This window comes from Mobula birostris, chromosome 25 (assembly GCF_030028105.1).
Source record: "Mobula birostris isolate sMobBir1 chromosome 25, sMobBir1.hap1, whole genome shotgun sequence".
In the NCBI taxonomy this organism is placed as follows: Eukaryota; Metazoa; Chordata; class Chondrichthyes; order Myliobatiformes; family Myliobatidae; genus Mobula; species Mobula birostris.
This window is the reverse complement of record NC_092394.1, coordinates 337,798-359,570: the sequence shown is the minus strand read 5'-3', so window position 1 is coordinate 359,570 and position 21,773 is coordinate 337,798. Positions and strand designations below refer to the sequence as shown.

Sequence of the window (21,773 nt, the reverse complement as noted above, 5' to 3'; positions counted from 1 at the left end):
TTAAAATTGCTCACTTCAACTCCAAAAGCAATACCAAATCTGTCTGTGACTGCATCTTGAACACATTGAGTTTCAGCTTTGTGATGTACCTGCACCACCCATCCTTCGAATCATCTTCATCGGCACTTGCTTCTTCATTGTTTGCGGTGATAGTTTACCACAACTTACTTCAACAAAGGTGTTATTAGTTATGTTTTTAGTTGAATTTTTTTGCCTTTTGAACTACCAGTGAGCTGTCAACCCGTTCAGTAGTACCATCTTGAACCAAAATCCAGATGTCCGTTGTCCCTATGTCTACATTGCTGGCCTTCAAATGCAGATCAGAGGCCTGTGCTCTGGATGTTCTTTGACCTTATGTCTATGTTGCTGGCCTTTGAGTGCAGAGCAAAGGCCTGGTCTAAGGATATCCTTTGTCCTCATGTCCACGTCGCTGCACTTCAAAAGTGAAGTGGAGGCTTGATCTCTAACTCCTCCACATCCCTGTCTCTATACCCTAACATGACACCTAACTCCCCTCTCTGTCCCCAAAACCATCCTTTCAAACTTTAAAAAACAACTAAGTCTGAGCTACGATCTCAACAGAGACTGCAGCTCAATGCCATCTTGATGGGAAGCTACACCCTCTCCAAAATCTCTGCCTCCTTCATATATTTTTTAACTACCCTACTTCATTTTTCAAATTCTTCTGGAGCCTCTCCTGTTGTCAGTTCTGTGTACTTGCCTTAGGCTATATCATTCTTCTTTATCCAACCTCTGCTTAATTTAGTTCAAAAGGTAAGATCTTAAGGGCTTTGCCAAAGTAGAAGTCCAGATGTTTTTGCTAGTCAGAGTCATACATGAGGAAACAATATTTTCAAGAGGGGAGTCATTCAGTCTTGAATCTGTTTTCAACTGCCTTTCAGGCAGAACCTTCTTAATCAAAGAGAATTGGATAATTACTGAATGGAATCATTTACAGGCAATGCACAAAGGACTGGGATTAATTGAATTGAACAAAGAGTTGATAAGTAATAGGTGTATTAGTCTGTTTTTGTTTTGAGTACATCTATGGTTCTAAAATTTTCAGCATATTTTCTGTTGCTGCTGCTCAGCGCTATGTTTATGGTCAGCTACAGCAACATTATGGTAACTGAAATTTTCACTTTTGCTGTAGAACACTATAAAACAGATATTATAGATTTAATACCATGATTATTATGATATTACAGCTCTGTCAGCAACAACGAAAACGGCTACAAAAGAATACTGAAAATTTGAATGGAATTTGCACAGTCCTCTCTTCAGAACTTGAGGAAAGTTATACATTTGAAACTTCCTCATTGGGTGGGTATATACCACTACAGCTCCTAATTATATATTAATTTAATGACTATTCTCAGCTGGACTTTAACATTGTTGACAATTAGTTCATTTCTGAGAAACCCTGAATGAAGATGAATGAATCATTAGAAATTTTGCCTGACTGCTTTTATTTATTTTTATGAAGGAAGGGGAGGTGGGGTGGCGTTGCTGGTTAAAGAAGAGACTAACGCAATAGAAAGGAAGGACATAAGCCGGGAAGATGTGGAATTGATATGGGTAGAGCTGCGTAACACTAAGGGGCAGAAGACGCTGGTGGGAGTTGTGTACAGGCCACCTAACAGTAGTAGTGAGGTCGGAGATGGTATTAAGCAGGAAATTAGAAATGTGTGCAATAAAGGAACAGCAGTTATAATGGGTGACTTCAATCTACATGTAGATTGGGTGAACCAAATTGGTAAAGGTGCTGAGGAAGAGGATTTCTTGGAATGTATGCGGGATGGTCTTTTGAACCAACATGTCGAGGAACCAACTAGAGAGCAGGCTATTCTGGACTGGGTTTTGAGCAATGAGGAAGGGTTAATTAGCAATCTTGTCGTGAGAGGCCCTTTGGGTAAGAGTGACCATAATATGCTGGAATTCTTCATGAAGATGGAGAGTGACAGAGTTAATTCAGAAACAAAGGTTCTGAACTTAAAGAGGGGTAACTTTGAAGGTATGAGACGTGAATTAGCTAAGATAGACTGGCAAATGACACTTAAAGGATTGACGGTGGATATGCAATGGCAAGAATTTAAAGGTTGCATGGATGAACTACAACAATTGTTCATCCCAGTTTGGCAAAAGAATAAATCAAGGAAGGTAGTGCACCCGTGGCTGACAAGAGACAGGGATAGTATCAATTCCAAAGAAGCAGCATACAAATTAGCCAGAGAAAGTGGCTCACCTGAGGACTGGGAGAAATTCAGAGTTCAGCAGAGGAGGACAAAGGGCTTAATTAGGAAGGGGAAAAAAGATTATGAGAGAAAACTGGCAGGGAACATAAAAACGGACTGTAAAAGCTTTTATAGGTATGTAAAAAGGAAAAGACTGGTAAAGACAAATGTAGGTCCTCTACAGACAGAAACAGGTGAATTGATTATGGGGAGCAAGGACATGGCAGACCAATTGAATAATTACTTTGGTTCTGTCTTCACTAAGGAGGACATAAATAATCTTCCAGAAATAGTAGGGGACAGAGGGTCCAGTGAGATGGAGGAACTGAGCGAAATACTTGTTAGTAGGGAAGTGGTGTTAGGTAAATTGAAGGGATTGAAGGCAGATAAATCCCCAGGGCCAGATGGTCTGCATCCTAGAGTGCTTAAGGAAGTAGCCCAAGAAATAGTGGATGCATTAGTGATAATTTTTCAAAACTCGTTAGATTCTGGACTAGTTCCTGAGGATTGGAGGGTGGCTAATGTAACCCCACTTTTTAAAAAAGGAGGGAGAGAGAAACCGGGGAATTATAGACCGGTTAGCCTAACATCGGTGGTTGGGAAACTGCTGGAGTCAGTTATCAAAGATGTGTTAACAGCACATTTGGAAAGCGGTGAAATCATCGGACAAAGTCAACATGGATTTGTGAAGGGAAAATCATGTCTGACGAATCTCATTGAATTTTTTGAGGATGTAACTAGTAGAGTGGATAGGGGAGAACCAGTGGATGTGGTATATTTGGATTTTCAAAAGGCTTTTGACAAGGTCCCACACAGGAGATTAGTGTGCAAACTTAAAGCACACGGCATTGGGGGTAAGGTATTGATGTGGATGGAGAATTGGTTAGCAGACAGGAAGCAAAGAGTGGGAATAAACGGGACCTTTTCAGAATGGCAGGCGGTGACTAGTGGGGTACCACAAGGCTCAGTGCTGGGACCCCAGTTGTTTACAATATATATTAATGACTTGGATGAGGGAATTAAATGCAGCATCTCCAGGTTTGCGGATGACACGAAGCTGGGTGGCAGTGTTAGCTGTGAGGAGGATGCTAAGAGGATGCAGAGTGACTTGGATAGGTTGGGTGAGTGGGCAAATTCATGGCAGATGCAATTTAATGTGGATAAATGTGAGGTTATCCACTTTGGTGGCAAAAATAGGAAAACAGATTATTATCTGAATGGTGGCCGATTAGGAAAAGGAGAGGTGCAATGAGACCTGGGTGTTATTATACACCAGTCATTGAAAGTGGGCATGCAGGTACAGCAGGCGGTGAAAAAGGCGAATGGTATGCTGGCATTTATAGCGAGAGGATTTGAGTACAGGAGCAGGGAGGTACTACTGCAGTTGTACAAGGAATTGGTGAGACCACACCTGGAGTATTGTGTGCAGTTTTGGTCCCCTAATCTGAGGAAAGACATCCTTGCCATAGAGGGAGTACAAAGAAGGTTCACTAGATTGATTCCTGGGATGGCAGGACTTTCATATGAAGAAAGACTGGATGAACTGGGCTTGTACTCGTTGGAATTTAGAAGATTGAGGGGGGATCTGATTGAAACGTATAAAATCCTAAAGGGATTGGACAGGCTAGATGTAGGAAGATTGTTCCCGATGTTGGGAAGTCCAGAACAAGGGGTAACAGTTTGAGGATAAAGGGGAAGCCTTTTAGGACCGAGATTAGGAAAAACTTCTTCACACAGAGAGTGGTGAATCTGTGGAATTCTCTGCCACAGGAAACAGTTGAGGCCAGTTCATTGGCTATATTTAAGAGGGAGTTAGATATGGCCCTTGTGGCTATGGGGGTCAGGGGGTATGGAGGGAAGGCTGGGGTGGGGTTCTGAGTTGGATGATCAGCCATGATCATAATAAATGGCGGTGCAGGCTCGAAGGGCCGAATGGCCTACTCCTGCACCTATTTTCTATGTTTCTATGTTTCTATGTTTATTTAGAGATATAGCACAGAACAGTCACTTCAAGCTCAACAAGCTGCACCACCCAGCAACCCACCTCTTTAATACTAGCCTAATCACAGGATAATATTCAAAGACAAACAACACAGCTATCCTGAACATCTTTGCACTGTGGGAAGAATGCAGAGCACCCAGAGAAATCAGACAATATTGGGAGAACGTAGAAACTCGTTATAGATGGAGCCGGAATTGAACTCTGAACTCTGGCGCCACGAGCTATAATAGTGTTGTGCTAATCACTATGGTACCGTGGTGCCCTAGACGGTAGTTATATGTTTGAAAGCAAATGGTGCTTGGGTCAAAAGTGACGATGTAGAGTTCTGTATTGAGAAATTAATGAGTGAATTGGCAAGCATATTGAAGAATTCAGCAGGTTTTCAGATGAGTTGTATTTTTGGACTGAATTTACTTTTCTCATCCTAGGTCAGTTAAAGCTGGTAGGGAGCGCTTGGGCTGTGTCAATAAGTTAATTTCTCAATGTCTCAAAAATAGTATACAGTATGTGCTAGAAGTTGTAAGATGCCTGTACATAAATGTTTCGTTCCAGAGTCAGCCACCGAGAGGTTAATTTCCCAGCACTTCTAAAGGCTTCAGTAACAAAAATAAAAACTTATACTTTATGTGTCCTGTCCTTATGGAATGCAGATGAGCTGGAGGATTGCAAAGGAAAGAGAGGTCAGGGATGGGATATGGGGGCAATGATAGGTCAATAATTGGCAAGTCAGTGCCAATCAACAAGCTGGAAATAAGGCTGACAGGCTGGGTTGAAGGTCAGATGGTGGGAATGAATGTAGATATAGAATCATATGGCAGGTCAATTCAGTCCAAAAATACAACTCATCTAAAATCTGCTGGGTTCTCCAGTTCTTGCTTTAATTTTCATTGAATACAGGAGATTATGGTGTGCTTTTACAGGATGCTGGTGAGACTGCTCTTTACATTAGATTAGATTATGAAGACACGCAGTCTTCTTTTATTGTCATTTAGAAATGCATGCATTAAGAAATGATACAATATTCCTCCGGAGTGATATCACAGAAACACAAGACAGACCAAGACTGAAAAACTAACAAAACCACATAATTATAACATATAGTTACAACAGTGCAACAATACCATAACTTGACGAAGAACAGTCCATGGCACAGTAAAAAAGTTCAAAGTCTCTCAAAAGTCCCACATCTCACACAGACGGGAGAAGGAAGAAAGCTCTCCCTGCCACGCCCGACCACAGTCCGACTCTGAGTCGTCTGAAAACTTCGAGCTCCGATCAGCCCGCCGACACCGAGTACCAAGCACCATCTCTATCTGAACGCTTTGACCTCAACCTCGGTCGCCAGCAGCAGGCAAAGCCGGGAATTTTGGGGCCTTCCCTCCGGAGATTCTCGAACACACAGTAGCAATGACAGCGAAACCAGGCATTTCAGAAATTTCCTCTGCTTCTCACGTCTGTCTTCATCAAATTAGAATTGTCCACGGCCCCTATTTAACAGATACGATATAATTTCACCGAGGAGCTGCACTTGCTGCGTCTTCTCCTCCCGCCCGAAGAACTGGGTTTAATTTTGGTCACTTAGCTATAGCAAGGATCACCACAAAATGCAGGAGGAACTCAACAGGTCAGGCAACATCTATGGAAATAAACAGTCGATGTTTCAAGATTCAGTAGCATAGCAGTTGATCCAGTGCTCTACACCGCCAGTGATTGGGGTTCCATTCCTATTGCTGATGGTAAGGAGTTTGTACATGCTCCCTGTCAGTGCATAGGTTTCCTTCAGATGCTCCAGTTTCTTCCCACATTCCAAAGATTTATGCATTAGTAAGGGTTAGTAAGTTGTAGCCATACTATGTTAGCACCAACACTCACAACACGCTGGAGGAACTCAGCAGGTTGGGCATCATCTGTGGAAAAGATCGGTCGATGTTTTGGGCCGGAAACCTTCGTCAGGACTGAAGAGGGAAGGGGCAGAGGCCCTATAAGGAAGGTGGGGGGAGGGTGGGAAGGAGAAGGCTGGTAGGTTCCAGGTGAAAAACCAATAAGGGAAAAGATAAAGGGGTGGGGGAGGGGAAGCAGGGAGGTGATAGGCAGGAAAAATGAAGAAGGAATAGGGGAAAGCACAATGGGTAGTTGTAGGAGGCGGAACCACGAGGGAGGTGGTAGGCAGCTGGGGGAGGGGGCAGAGTGAAACTGGGATAGGGGAAGGGAGGGGGAGGGAATTACCAGAAGTTGGAGAATTCTATGTTCATACCAAGGGGCTGGAGACTACCTAGACGGTATATGAGATGTTGCTCCTCCAACCTGAGTTTAGCCTCATCATGGCAGTAGAGGAGGCCATGTATGGACATATCCGAAAGGAAATGTGAAGCAGAGTTGAAGTGGGTGGCAACCGGAAGAACCTGTCTGTTCTGGCAGACGGAGCGGAGGTGCTCGACGAAGCGGTCCCCCAATCTGCGTCGGGTTTCACTGATGTAGAGGACGCCACACCGGGAGCACCGGATGCAATAGATGACCCGAACAGACTCACAAGTGAAGTGTTGCCTCACCTGGAAGGACTGTTTGGGGCCCTGAATGGTGGCAAGAGAGGAGGTGTAGGGACAGGTGTAGCACTTGAACTTACAGGGATGTGCCAGGTGGGAGATCCGTGGGGAGGGACATGTTGTCCAGGGAGTCACAGAGGGACCGATCCCTGCGGAAAGCGGAGAGGGGTGGAGAGGGAAAGATGTGCTTAGTGGTGGGGTCCTGTTGAAGGTGGCGGAAGTTGCGGAGGATAATGTGCTGGATCCAGAGGCTGGTGGGGTGGTAGGTGAGGACAAGGGGAACTCTGTCCCTGTTGTTGTGGTGGGAGGATGGGGTGAGGGCTGAGGTGCGGGAAATGGAGGAGATGCAGGTGAGGGCATCATTGATGACGGCAGAAAGGAAATCATGATCCTTAAAGAAAGAGGACATTTGAGATGTCCTGGAACGGAAAACCTCATCCTGGGAGCAGATGCAGCGGAGATGGAGGAACTGGGAATAGGGAATGGCATTTTTGTATGTAGCATGGTGGGAAGAGGTATAGTCGAGGTAGTTATGAGAGTCAGTGGGCTTGTAGAAGATGTCAGTGGATAGTCTGTCTCCAGAGATGGAGACTAAGAGATTGAGAAAGGGGAGAGAAGTGTCCGAGATAGATCAAGTGAATTTGAGAGCTGGGTGGAAGTTTGAAGTAAAGTTGATGAAAGTGACGAGCTCAGCATACGTGCAGGAAGCAGCACCAATGTAGTCGTCAATGTAACGAAGGAAAAGTTAGGGAGCGGTACCAGAATAGGTTTGGAGCACAGACTGTTCCATATAACCAACGAAGAAGCAGGCACAGCTGGGGCCCATGCGAGTGACCATAGCTACACCCTTTGTCTGAAGAAAGTGGGAAGAGCCAAAAGAGAAGTTATTAAGTGTGAGAACCAGTTCCGCCTACCAGAGGAGGGCTGTGGTGGTGGGGAGCTGGTAAGGTCTATTGTCCAGAAAGTAGTGGAGGGCTTTGAGGCCTTCTTGATGGGGAATGGAGACGTATAGGTTTACTGCCATGATGAGGCTAAACTCAGGTTGGAGGAGCAACACCTCATATAACGTCTGGATAGTCTCCAGCCCCTTGGAATGTAGACTGAATTCTCCAACTTCCGGTAATTCCCTCCCCCACCTTCCCCTATCCGTATTTCACTCTGCCCCCTCCCCCAGCTGCCTATCACCTCCCTCATGGTTCTGCTCCTTCTACTACCCATTGTGTTTTCCCCTATTCCTTCTTCACCTTTCCTGCCTATCACCTCCCTGCTTCCCCTCCCACACCCCTTTATCTTTCCCCTTACTGGTTTTTCACCTGGAACCTACCAGCCTTCTCCTTCCCACCCTCCCCCCACTTTCTTTATAAGGCCTCTGCCCCTTCCCCCTACAGTCCTGTCGAAGGGTTCCGGCCTGAAACGTTGACTGATCGTTTCCACGGATGCTGCCCAACCTGTTGAGTTCCTCCAGCGTGTGGTGAGTGTTGCTTTGACCCCAGCATCTGCAGAGTATTTTGTGTTTATGTTAGTACCAGAAGTATGGCGACATTTAACATAGAACGTAGAACATAGAATAGTACAGCACAGTACAGGCCCTTTGGCCCACGATGCTGTGCCGACCCTCAAACCCTGCCTCCCATATAACCCCCGCCTTAAATTCCTCCATGTACCTGTCTAGTAGTCTCTTAAATTTCACGAGTGTATCTACCTCCACCACTGACTCAGGCAGTGCATTCCACACACCAAACACTCTCTGAGTAAAAAACCTTCCTCTAATATCTCCCTTGAACTTCCTACCCCTCACCTTAAAGCCATGTCCTCTTGTATTAAGCAGTGGTGCCCTGGGGAAGAGGCGCTGGCTGTCCACTCTATCTATTCCTCTTAATATCTTGTATACCTCTATCATGTCTCCTCTCATCCTCCTTCTCTCCAAAGAGTAAAGCCCTAGCTCCCTTAATCTCTGATCATAATGCATACTCTCTAAACCAGGCAGCATCCTGGTAAATCTCCTCTGTACCCTTTCCAATGCTTCCACATCCTTCCTATAGTGAAGCGACCAGAACTGGACACGGTACTCCAAGTGTGGCCTAACCAGAGTTTTATAGAGCTGCAGCCTACATTTGCGGGCTGCCCAACATATCCTTGCATTGTCTTGGTCATTGACGCAAAAGATTTATTTCACTCTATGTTTCAATGTTTTAATGTACATGTGGCAAATAGAGCTAATCTTTGTAATCTTTATCTTTATAGTGGGCTAGAATAAGAGTGGATATGTAAGCAGATCACAGAAATAGTAAATACGAGAAAGGGGGAAGATGCCAGAATAAAAAGGTGGGGTGAGGGGAAGGAGGCTAGCTGGAAGGTCTTAGGTGAAGCCAAGAGTTTGGGAAAGGCAAAGGGCTGGAGAGGAAGGAATCTGATAGGACAGGAGAGTGGACCATAGAAAAAAGGGAATGAGGAAGTGACCCAGGGGGGAGTGCTAGGCAGGTCAGAAGAGATAAAATAACAGAGCGGGAAATACAAGAAGAGTGAAGGGGGAGGTAACTTTTTTACCAGAGAAAGAAATTCAAGGCTACCCAGATGGAATAAAAGGTGTTGCTCCTCCACCCTGAGGGTGGCCTCATCTTGGCACAAGAGAAGGCCAAGGGCCAGTATGTCAGAAAGGGAATGGGAACTGGAATTACAATGTTTGGACTCCGTGAAGTTCTACTTTTGGGAGATGGAGCGGAGGTGCTCAGTGAAGCAGTCCTCCAATTTACGACGGGTCTCACAATAGGGGAGGCCACATCTGGAGCACCAGACACAATAGATGACCCCAGCAGATTCACAGGTGAAGTGTTGCCTCTCCTGGAGGTGAATGGGCAGGTGTAGCACTTGGGGCCACTTGCAGGGATAAATTTTGGGAGGAAAATTAGTGGGGAGGGACAAATAGACAAGGGAATGGTGGAGGGAGCGATCCCTGCAGAAAGCGGTCGGGGGGGGGCTGGCGGGAGAGATAAAGGTATGTTTAGTGGTAGGATCCCTTTGGAGATGGTGGAAGTTGAAGAGGATGATGTGTTGGATGCAAAGGCTCATGGGGTGGTAGGTAAGGATAAGCGGAACTCTATCACCGTTAAGGCGGCAGGAAGATGGGGTGGGCATGGATGTTTGGAAAATGGAGATGTGGGTGAAGGCAGCATCAATAATGGAGGAAGAAGACATTCTTTGAAGAAAGAAGACATCCTTGGCGTCCTGGAAAGGAGGGTCACATCCTGGTAGCAGATGTGGAGGAGATGAATTAACTGAGAAAAAGGAATAACATTTTTACAGGGGCTCTGGTGGGAAGAGGTACAGTCAAAATACCCCTTGGGAATCAATAGGTTTATAAAAGATATTGATTGAGAGTTTGCTTCCAGAGATAGAGACAGAGAGAGATGGAGAAAGGGGAGGGAGGTCTTATAGAGGAGATCACAGAAAGAGTGGAGGATTTTAATTTTCTGAATATTGATTGGAATTGCCTTAACTCAATGGGCTTAGATGGGATGGAATTTATTTAATGTGCTAAGGATAGTTTATCTCACCAGAAAGTGTTCTTGACCTTATTTAAGGCAGATGGAATTTAATCCAGACCAGTATGATGTTCTCCCTGGAGTGAAGGAAGTTGAGTGATGTCTTGATAGAAATATGTAAGATTATAAGAGACATGGATTGGGTTGATAGTCAAAATCTTTTTCCCTTGGTAAGGAGTTTTAAAGGGGATTTAAGGATATTCCCCTGGTTGTACAGTAACTTTGATGTGGCTTTTGTAATTTCACGAACAGGCAAGTCCAACAACAACAACAACAACAACAACAACAACGACGACGACGATGACGACAACGACGAAGAGAACGACGATGAATTTCCAGGTAACAGATCAATGATCAACTGAAGACCACTGGCAGCAGGGTGGATGTTTGAATAATAATATAATATGTTTTAAAAATAATATAAAGGATACCATTATAATGGAGTGCAGGGACAGAGAAATCTGTTGGCATAAGACATTGAAAAAGGCTTACACAATTCTGGGCTTTATCAACAGGGGTATTGTGAATAAAAGGAAGAAATTCATGTTGACCTTTATTGTGAGAAGTGTGGAGTTGCGGAATAACTTAATCTAATCTAATAAGTATTGTTACAATATTATTACAGGGCAGTAGTACTGCAACTTGAGAGTAGATCACTGCCCTACTCTCTCTACACAATATATATGTATATTGTAATTGATTGTGTTTTTTATTATGTATTGCACTGTACTGCTGGCACAAAACAACAAATTTCATGTCCTGTGCCAGGTATAGTAAGCCTGATTCTGATTCTGCTGTTCTCCTAAGGGGTTGTCTATTGGTGGTCTTCAGGTTGCTGTAGAGGCTGATCTAGGATCAACATATTCTGGTGCAGTGTGGGCTCCGCACCCATTCACCACTGCCTGATCACCACAAGACTTAATCCAGGATGTTAGGGTGGATTCCCTTAATGGAGAATGCCTGTGTATGACGACGTTTAATGAAGGGAGGCTGATGCATAGGCAGCCGCTACACAGTCCCTGACAGATCAAGGCCAGGGTCTGATAGCGTGGAGTTGCACTAGGGATGGCTAGGGTCCCTTTTCTGCTGCAGCCTTCCTCTGCCTTCATTGCATTGTGATGCATCATCATTTTCTGCCAGCTCCACCGTTGAGGTCTTGGTTGGGTCACTCTTTGTCTGGAACCTCCTTAAGCCATGGGTGACCCAACCAGCAGCTAAGGCCAGATGGCTAAACTCCGTATGGGATATCTCTTGGGATCTCAGGAATTGACAAGCCTCTCCACCGTGACAAAGTGACGATCCTTGGAGAAGAATATTACAGGGTAATCGTGAGGCCACCTCTGGAATACTGTGCATCGTTTTGATCCCTTTATTGAAGAAGAATATTACAGGGTAATAGCGAAGCCATCCTGGATTACTGCGCACAGTTTTGATCCCATTATTTGAGAAGGGATATGCAGGCAATGGAGGCAGTCTAAAGAAATATGGCTAATTCTTGGGATGAGAGGCAGCTGAAGAAATTATATCTGTATTCTTTAGAGTTTAGAAGAACGAGGAAGTACATACTGTGTATAGCAGGTGGATGTCGGGATATTTCTTGAATGAGGGAACATACTGTCACGATTAGAGAGTGATCATTCAAAACTGAGGTGCATAGGAATTCCTTACAGAGGGTGGTGAATCTCCAGAAGTTCCTACCCCAGAGAGCCGAGAAGGCTAGGTAGTTTTTAAAAATATATTTATGGAGGAAGTATGTACCTTTCTGACTGATCAGCAAACTGACACAGAAGAGAGGATGAGTCCTGGAGCAGATTAGCCATAATCATATCAAATAACAAGGCGAGTTTGAGGGGCCAAGTTCTCTTTAAATACTTCTCCTCTCACCCTAAATCTATGCACCCTAGTTTTGAGCGAGGGAGGGAGAGAGGGGAGAAGGAGAGGGAGGGGAAGGGAGAGGGAGGAGGGAGAGGGAGATCTTAAGAGTGGAAGGTTATTTCTGTTAACACCTACAGTAGGGTAGTTAAATCTGGGGGCCCTTCTGGTGATGATGGTCTGAATAGCAACACACATCAAAGTTGCTGGTGAACGCACAGGCCAGGCAGCATCTGTAGGAAGAGGTGCAGTCGACGTTTCAGGCCGAGACCCTTCGTCAGGACTAACTGAAGGAAGAGTGAGTAAGGGATTTGAAAGTTGGAGGGGGAGGGGGAGATCCAAAATGATAGGAGAAGACAGGAGGGGGAGGGATAGAGCCAAGAGCTGGACAGGTGATTGGCAAAAGGGATACGAGAGGATCATGGGACAGGAGGTCCGGGAAGAAAGTAATTTATAGTAATTTATAATAAATAGAGCAGTCAATGTAAGAGAGAGTACACTCAAGTCAGCGTGCGTGGATCAGTTTGATGGCCTGGTGGAAGAAGCTGTCCCGGAGCCTGTTGGTCCTGGTTTTTATGCTGTGGTACCACTTCCTGGATGGTAGCAGTTGGAATAGATTGTGGTTGGGGTGACTTGGGTCCCCGGTAATCCTACGGGCCCTTTTTACACACCTGTCCTTGTAAATGTCCTGAATCATGGGAAATTCACAGCTACAGATGCGCTGAGCTGTCTGTACCATCTCTGCAGTGTCCTGCGATTAAGTCAGGTGCAGTAGAAATCCATGTGTGCTTGCCAGAGTGCAGTGGAATATGTTTGCAGACACCATCCGTGATTCCAGACTGTTTGAAGACCATCAGATTTGAAAATTGTAAATTGTGTTTCTAGCCTTGATTGCTGGGAGGGGAATTCCATTCCAAAGTAAATTCTATTGCAAATGATTTAATTTTTTATTGATAGAAAGTTAAAGCTCGAATACATGAAATTAGAACTTGACTGGCAGAATGGTACTGACACCTACACAGGAAATGCACTTAAGTGGGACATTAAATCACTAAAACCCATCTAAAGTTTCTTAAAATGTGAGAATAAGAAATTGAGGGTTGATGCTTCTTAGAACTGAGCTAATGTGATGCATGCTTGTTTCACAGGTACTTATAAAGATTTTGTTTTTGCAGGCACAGAGATTGCAATTGTTCTGGATGGATCAGGAAGCATTGACAAGCAGGATTTTGAAATAGCAAAAGATTTTGTTATAACCATAACAAGAAATATTTGGAAAAGATGCTTTGAGGTAATTAATGAAAATGACTGAAAATGCAGAACTTGGGCTAATGTATAGATTAATTTCAAAGCAGAAAATGTCAACTATTTATAATAAACAAAGCAAAAAGATGAAGGTATAAAAAACAGATAAATCACAAGTAAAAACAGAAAAGGTGGAAGTCCTCGGTAGACCAAGTGGCATTTGTGAGGGGAAAATATTGGGTTAATGTTACATCTTGATTACCTTTCATCAGAACTGGAGAACTGGCCTGAGTTGTTGATTTCATTGTTGAATCTTGAGTGCTGTAACATGCCTGTGAAAGGTGAAATACTGTAGCCTGAGTTTACACTGGGATGCTTGTAACAGTGTAACAGGGTGAAGTCACTGTTAACAGTGTAAGTGGTATAAGATAGAATTGGCAGAGAAGATTAAGTAAAATCCAAAGAGATTTTGTAAGTATATTAAGGGGAGAAAAGTAACCAGGGGGAGAATAGGGCCTCTGAAAGACCAAATGGGATATATTTGTGTGAGCAGTAGCTGAGCGAAGTCCTTAATGACTCTTTCTCCTTTGTTTTTTCTCATGGAGAAAGACAAGAAGAATGGAACAAGGAAAGTAAATTTAAATGAAAAGTAAATTTCAGAAGGATGAGGGGGTATCTTACTGAAACCTTTCAAATGTTGAAAGGCCTAGACAGAGTAGATGTGGAAAGGATATTTCCCATGGTGGGCGAGTCTAGGACAAGAGGACACAGCCTCAGGATAGAGCGGTGGCCTTTCAAAACAGAGATGTGGAGAAATTTCTGTAGTGAAATGTTGGTGAATTTGTGGAATTTGTTGCCACATGCAGCTGTGGAGGCCAGGTCGTTGGGTGTATTTAAGGCAGAGATTGATAGGTTTTTGATTGGACATGGCATCAAAGGTTAGGGGGAGAGAGCCAGAAACTGGGGTTGAGGAGGAGATAGAAAAAAGGAACAGCCATGATTGACTGGCAGAGCAGACTTGATGGGCCAGATAGCCTAATTCTGCTTCTATGTCTTATGGTGTCGTGGTTTAAATGGGGAGGTTTTGGGGATAGTCTGCAGTTTAGTAAAGAAGCTGATCTTCCTTCCAGTAAGATGGCATCATGCTCAGATTCAGCGGCCTCTCTGGGGCCAACCAAAGCCTTTTTAAATGTCATTTTACAATTGCAAGACAAAGGTAGAGTTAAGAACTTCAAGTACTGGAGGTCTACCGTATCAGCAAGTTGCTCATTTGCAGAGGAGCTGGAGGAGCTGGACTTGGTGCGCACTGTGTTGCAAAAAGATGTTGAAGTCGGTGCCTGAAGGCGGTGTATAGTGTAACAGTGAGTGGTTGTCTTGGACTTATTTCTTGCAATCACAAGACACTGTTAGACAATGGTAATGTAAAATACTGCAAGTCCAGGTCACTGGTTTATTGGCGAGACCAATGGCAGAGGAGCTGCTTGGCTTTGGTTGTAGCGAGGACTAGGCCTCATGCTGTGGGCTTGCTAGTCCAGTAGGGGAGATGTTGGGGAGGAGGTGTGGCACGCATCCATGCTGGATTGAGGGCTGGCCTCTCCCATCAGTGCTGTGCTCCAGTATTTGCTCAGTAGAAAACAAGCTGGATTACGTGCGTGCATGTGTACACTTGTCTGCAGACTGCTGAGACCTGCTTGCTCTTGCCGACAACACCCATGCACTATCAATTTACAGGACATGTCACTCAGGGACTTGGGCTATATATATATTTTTTGTGTGACTTGGCCCCATAGGAACGCTCTTTCATTTGGCTGTATTCATGAGTATTCACACATGTTTGAATGATAATTCAACTTAAAATTAAACTTGATGAATATCTTAAAAGGTATGAAAGTAGATAAATCTTCAGAGCCTGATCAGGTATTTCCCAGAATACCGTGGGAGGCTGGAGGAGAAAATGTGACAGGAGTCCTGGCTGACATACTTGATCATTGTTAGCCATAGGTGAGGAGCCAGTAGGGTGGAATCTAGCAAATGTTATCCCTTTAAAAGAGTGACAAGGAGCAACAGAACTATAGATAAATACAGTGTCTATAAAAAGTATTCACCCTCCTTGGAAGTTTTTATGTTTTAATATTTTACAACATTGAATCACAATGGATTTAATTTGGCCTTTTTGACACTGATCAACAGAAAAAGAGTCTTTCAAGTCAAGGTGAAAACAGATCGCTACAAAGTGATCTAAGTTAATTACAAATATAAAACACAAAATAATTGATTGCGTAAGTATTTACCCTCTCTAATATGATACACTAAATTATCACTGGTGCAGCCAATTGGCTTCAGAAGTCACATAATTAGTTAAATGGAGATCACCATGTGCAGTCAAGGTGTTTCAATTGATTGCAGTAAAAATACACCTGTTTCTGGAAGTGCCAACTGTTAGTGAGTCCGTATTCTGGCAAAAACTACACCATGAAGACAAAAGAATACTTCAAGCAACTCTGCAAAAGGTTTATTGCAAATCACAACTCAGGAGTTGGATATGAGAACATTTCCAAGTCACTGAGTACAGTTAAGTCAATCATCAAGAAATGGAAAGAATATGGCACAGCTGTAAATCTGCCTAGAGCAGGTCATCCTCAAAAACCCAGTGGCTGTTTAAGAAGGGGACTAGTGAGGGAGGCAACCAAGAGACTTATGACAACTCTGGAGGAGATCAGTGGCTGCGATGGGAGAGACTGCAAATACATCAGCTGTTGCCCAGGTGCTTCATCCAGTCGCAGCTTTATGGGAGAGTGGTAAAGAGAAAGACACTGTTGAAAAAAGCTCACATAAAATCTTGGTTAGAGTTTGCCAGAAGGCATGCAGGAACTCTGAAGTCAGCTGGAAGAAGGTTCTATGGTCTAATGAAACCAAAATTGAGCTTTTTGGCCAACAGAATAAATATTATGTTTGGCATAAGCCAAACTCCACACATCATCAAAAACACACAATCCCTACCGTGAAGCATGGTGGTGGCTGCATCATGCTGTGGGGATGCTTCACTGCAGCAGGTCTTGGAAGGCTTGTGAAGGTAGAGGGTAAAAGGAATGCACCAAGATGCAGGGAAATCCTGGAGGAAAACCTGATGTAGTCTGCAACAGAATTGTGACTTGGGAGATTTATTTTCCAGCAAGACAATGACCCCAACCATAAAGCCAAGGCTACACAGGAATGGCTTTAAAACAACAAAGTTAATGTTCTGGTGGTCAAGTCAGAGTCCAGACCTCAATGCAACTGAGAATTTGTGGCTGGACTTGAAAACGGCTGCACGTTCACGATCCCCTTGCAATCTGACAGAGCTTGAGCAGTTTTGTGAAGAAGAATGGGGAAAATTGCAGTGTCCGGATGTGCAAAGCTGATAGAGACCTATTCACACAGACTCAAGGCTGTAATTGCTGTCAAAGTTACATCTACTGAATACTGATTCGAGGGGGTGAGTACTTATGCAATCAATTCTTCTGTGTTTTATACTTGTAATTAATTTAGAATACTTTGTGAGATCTGATTTCACTTTGAAATGAAAGAGTCTGTTGATCAGTGTCAAAAGAAAGCCAAATTAAATCCACTGTGATTCAATTTGTGAAAGAAGAAAACATGAAAACTTCCAAGGGGGGTGAATACTTTGTATAGGCATTGTAAGTGTGACATCTCTGGTGGGCAAGTTACTGGGGAGGATGCCAAGTGATAAGATATGTACTCAGTATATCTAGAAAGATGGCTGATCGGAGTAGTCAGCATAGCTTTGTATAGGGGGGATCATGTATAACAAGTTGATTTGAAATTTTTGATGATGTAACCAAGAGTATTCATAGTAGCACGGTGGTAGAGGTGGTTTGTGTGTATTTTAAGTAAGGCCTTTAGACAAAGAAGCAGAATTAGGCCATTCAGCCCATTGAGTCTGTTCTGCCATTCCATCATGGCTGATCCCGGATCTCTCTCAACCCCATACTCCTGCCATATCCTTTGATACCTTGACCAATCAGGAAGCTATCAACTTCCACTTTAAATATATGGCCTTCACCACAGTCTGTGGCAGAGCATTCCACAGATTCACTACTCTCTGGCTAAAAAAATTCCTCCTTACCTCTCTTCTAAAAGCTTGCCCTGCAAATTTGAGGTTGTGCCTTCTAGTTCTGGGTAACCCCACCAAAGGAAACATCCCCTCTACATCCACCTTTAGTCCTTTCAAAATTTGGTAGACTTCAATGAGGTCCCCTTGCATTCTTCTAAATTCCAGCAAGTTCAAGCCCACGCTGCCAACCACTCCTCATATGTTAACCCCATCATTCCCAAAATCATCCTTGTGAACCTCCTTTTGACTTACTCCAATGACAACACATCCTTTTTGAGATATGGACCCCAAAACTGTTGAGAATACTTCAAGTGCAGCCTGACCAGTGTCTTATAAAGTCTTAGTATTATCTCTTTGCTTTTATATTCTATTCCCCTTGAAATAAATGCAAACATTGCATCTCCCTCCTTTACCACAGACTCAACCTGTGAATTAACCTTCTAGGAGTCTTGCACAAGGACTCCTCAGTCCTTTTGCCCCTTTGATGTTTGAATTTTCTCCCCATTTAGATAATGGTCTGCTCTATTGTTCCTTTTACTAAACATTATCATACATTTCCCAACACTGTATTCCATCAGCTACTTCTTTGCTCATTCTTTTAATTTTTCTAAGTCCAGCTACAAATGCATTGCTTCCTCACCATTACCTACCTCTCCATCTATCTTTGTATCATCCACAAAGCCATCAATTCCAATCTCTAAATCATTGACAAACAATATGCAAAGCAGCTGTCCCAATACTGACCCTTGAGGAACACCACTAGTCACAGGTAGCTGACCAGAAAAGGCCCCTTTTATTCCCACTCGCTGCTTTCTGCCTGGTCAGCTATTCCTCTATCCACGCCAGTATCTTTCCTGTAACACCATAGGATTTTATCTTGTTAAACAGCCTCATGTTTTTCACCTTATCAAATGCCTTCTGAAAATCGAAGTAAGTGACATCCACTGCCTCTCCTGTGTCCACCCTGCTTGCTACTTCCTCAAGGAATTATGACAGTTTTGTCAGGCAAGACATCCCTTGATAGAAACTATGCTGACTTTGACTTACTCCATTATTAGTCTCCAAGTATCCCGAAACCTCATCCTTAATAATAGACTCCATCACTTTCCCAACCACTGAAGTTATGCTAAGTGTCCTATAATTTCCTTTTGTTTTTGCCCTCATCCCTTCTTAAGGAGTGGAGCGACATTTGCAATTTTCCAGTCCTCCAGGACCATGCCAGAAACAAGTGATTCTTGAAAGATCACAACCAATGCATCTATTAGCTCTTCTGCAACCTTTCTCAGGACTCTGGGATGTAGTCCATCTGGTCCAGGTGACTTATCCATCTTAATACCTTTCAGTTTGCCTAGCACTTTTCTTTTGTAATAGCAATGGCACTCACTCTTGTTCTCTAACACCCACAGACCTCTGGCACATTGCTAGCGTCTTTCACAGTGAAGACTGATGCAAACTTTTGATAAAGTTCCACATGATACATTGAATTCAGGGAGACCTAGTTAACTGGATACACAATTAGTTGATGGTAGAAAGCAGAAGTTAATGGTGGAAAATTGGGCCATTACTAGAATTCACCAGAATTCAGTAGAATGAGGGGTGACCTCATTGAAGATATCAAATGGTGAAATGCCTTGATAGAGTGAATGTGGAGAGGATGTTTCCTATGGTGAGAGAGTCTAAGACCAAAAGACAGAGTCTCAGAATAAAGGGGTGTCCTTTTAGAATGGATATGAGGTGGAATTTCTTAAGCCAGAGAGTGGTGAATCTGTGGAATTCATTGCCACAGGCAACCGTGAAGGCCAAATCTGTATATTTATTTAAGGCAGAGGTTGATAGATTCTTGATTGCTCAGGGCATGAAGGGATATGGAGGGAAAACAGGAGACTGGGGCTGAGAGGAAAAATGGATCAGCCATGATGAAATGACAGAGCAGACTTGATGGGCCAAATGGCCTAATTCTGCTCCTGTATCTTATGGTCTTCTGATTATTAAACATTAGGGTTAGTGTTAGATCAAGTAACTATTTTTTTAAACAACAAAGAAATTATGGGCGTATTGTCCTCTTGTAATGGAAGAGAACATTTGTGACCAAGTTTGCACACAATACATAGATAGGTGAGGGGCAAGTAGGGTTGAATAAACAGGGATTCAGTAGAGGGACTTAAACAGATTGAGAGAATGGGAAAAGAAGTGGCAGATGGAATATAGTGTAGGGAGATGTCTAGTAATGCACTTTGGTAGAAGGAATAAAGGCATAGACTATCTTCTAAATGGGCAAAAAATTCAAAAACCTGAGGTGCAAAGGATCTTGAGAATCCCTGTGCAAGATTCTCTGAAGATTAACCTGCAGGTTAGGTTGGTGCTAAGGAAGGCAAATGCAATGTTAGCAATTATTTTGAGTGGACTAGAATATAGGAGCAAGGATGTAATATTGAGACTTTATAGGGCATTGGTCAGATTGCGCTTGGATCATTGTGAGCAGTGTTGGGCCTCTTATTTAAAAAATATATGCTGACGTTGGAGAGGGTCCAAAGGAGGTTCACAAGAATGATTTGGGAATGAAAAGGTTCATGTATGAGGAGTATTTAATGACTCTGGGACTTTACTCGCTGGAGTTTAGAAGAATGAGGGGGCCACCTTGTTGAAACCTATCGACTATAGAAAGGCCGTGAGAGAGTGAATGTAGAGAGGATGGGGTGAGTCTAGGATCAGACGGCACAGCCTCGGAATAGAGGGACATCCATTAAGAACAGACATGAGGAAGAATTTCTTTAGTCAGAGGGTAGTGAATCTGTGCAGTTCATTGCCAGAGACAGCTGTGGAGGACAAGTCATTGAGTATATTTAAGGTAGAGGTTGATTGGTTCTTAATTAGTCAGAGTGTCAAAGATTATGGGGAGAAGGCAAGGGAATGGGATTGAGAGGGATAATGAATCAGCCATGATGGAATGGTGGAGTAGATTTGATGGGCCAAATGGATTAAATCTGCTCCGATGTCTTATGGTCTTATTGTTTTCTCTCCTAAATTTCCTCTGATTCAATTCCTGAAGGGGCAACTTGATTCTTCTGCAGATGTTTCTAAGGTTATCTGGTTATAGAGTAGGACTACAAATATCAATATGCCTGCCATGGGTGTTCATTGTGACCAGTTCATTAACGAGATGCAGCACTATTTCCCATTGCTCACTTAACACTTGAGAGGATTTGTTTTCCCCAAATCAGCTCCATGACTTGAAGCAGTTACATTAAGAGCTACCGGGCTAGCCAGAGATTGCCTCTTGTATTTCTTCCAATGAATAGTTAACATGCAGAAGTACTGGAGTGTAAAATGGAGTCACAAGGCTCTGCAGATAGAGTCATAAAAGAGTACAACAGGCCCTTCAGCCCATCTAGTACATGCCAAGATCAGGAACAAAAATGTGGTAGAAGAACTCAGCAGATCATGCTGCATCTGAAGAGGCAAAGGGATAGATGACATGACAGCTTGATATATATTGGTTTTATATTTCGTCCTGAAATTAGTTTCATGGGGTTCTCATCAGCTTGCTTTTAAATGCTCTTTATTTTCAAATCCTTCTTTTCTTTGCCCCAGCCCTATCTCAGTAACTGTCTTCAGCCTGACAATGTTAGGCTATCTCTTTACATCCAGTTCTTCTCTTCTTATCTTTTCTGAATTTCATTTTCCCGCCATCAAGCTGAATACCTCCACCTGGCAAAATGTTAAGCTGTAATTCCTTCCCTAACCTCTTAAAATCCCTCTCGATCTCTACCTTATTTCATGACACTTGTCAAAATCTACCTCTGACCAACACCTGGGTCATTCAACCACATATGGCGCCAAGGTGGTGTAGTGGTTCTTACAGTTTGGGACATCGGAGTTCGAAGTTCAATTCTGGCATCCTCTAAAATGTTGTTTTCATGTTCCTCTCCGTGTCTGTGTCGGTTTTCTCCGAGTACTCTGGTTTCCTCCCACAGTCAATGTATGTATCAGATAGTGGGTTAATTAGTAATTATAAATTGTCCTGTGATTAGACTAGGGTTAATTGGTAGTTGCTGGGCAGTGTGATTCGAAGTGCTAGATGGCTTGTTCTACACTTCATCTCTAACGAAATAAACAAACAAACTTGGAGTAATATTTTGTTTGATTGTGCTTTTTTTAAATACTTTATTTTCAAAATTTTCAAAGAAGAATAAAATTAATAAGGACATATAAGCTCAGACA

At 43.3% G+C, this 21,773-nt stretch overlaps 1 protein-coding gene across 1 annotated transcript in view; it reads left to right on the top strand.

The window, feature by feature from the left end:
• LOC140187657 (integrin alpha-E-like) overlaps positions 1-21,773 on the top strand; it is a 308,395-nt gene that overhangs the window by 30,504 nt on the left and 256,118 nt on the right. The window contains exons 5-7 of the mRNA XM_072243179.1: positions 1,209-1,323; positions 10,574-10,660; positions 13,369-13,484. Of these exons, the coding sequence (XP_072099280.1) occupies positions 1,209-1,323; positions 10,574-10,660; positions 13,369-13,484 (318 nt within the window). The remainder of the gene's footprint in view (positions 1-1,208; positions 1,324-10,573; positions 10,661-13,368; positions 13,485-21,773) is intronic.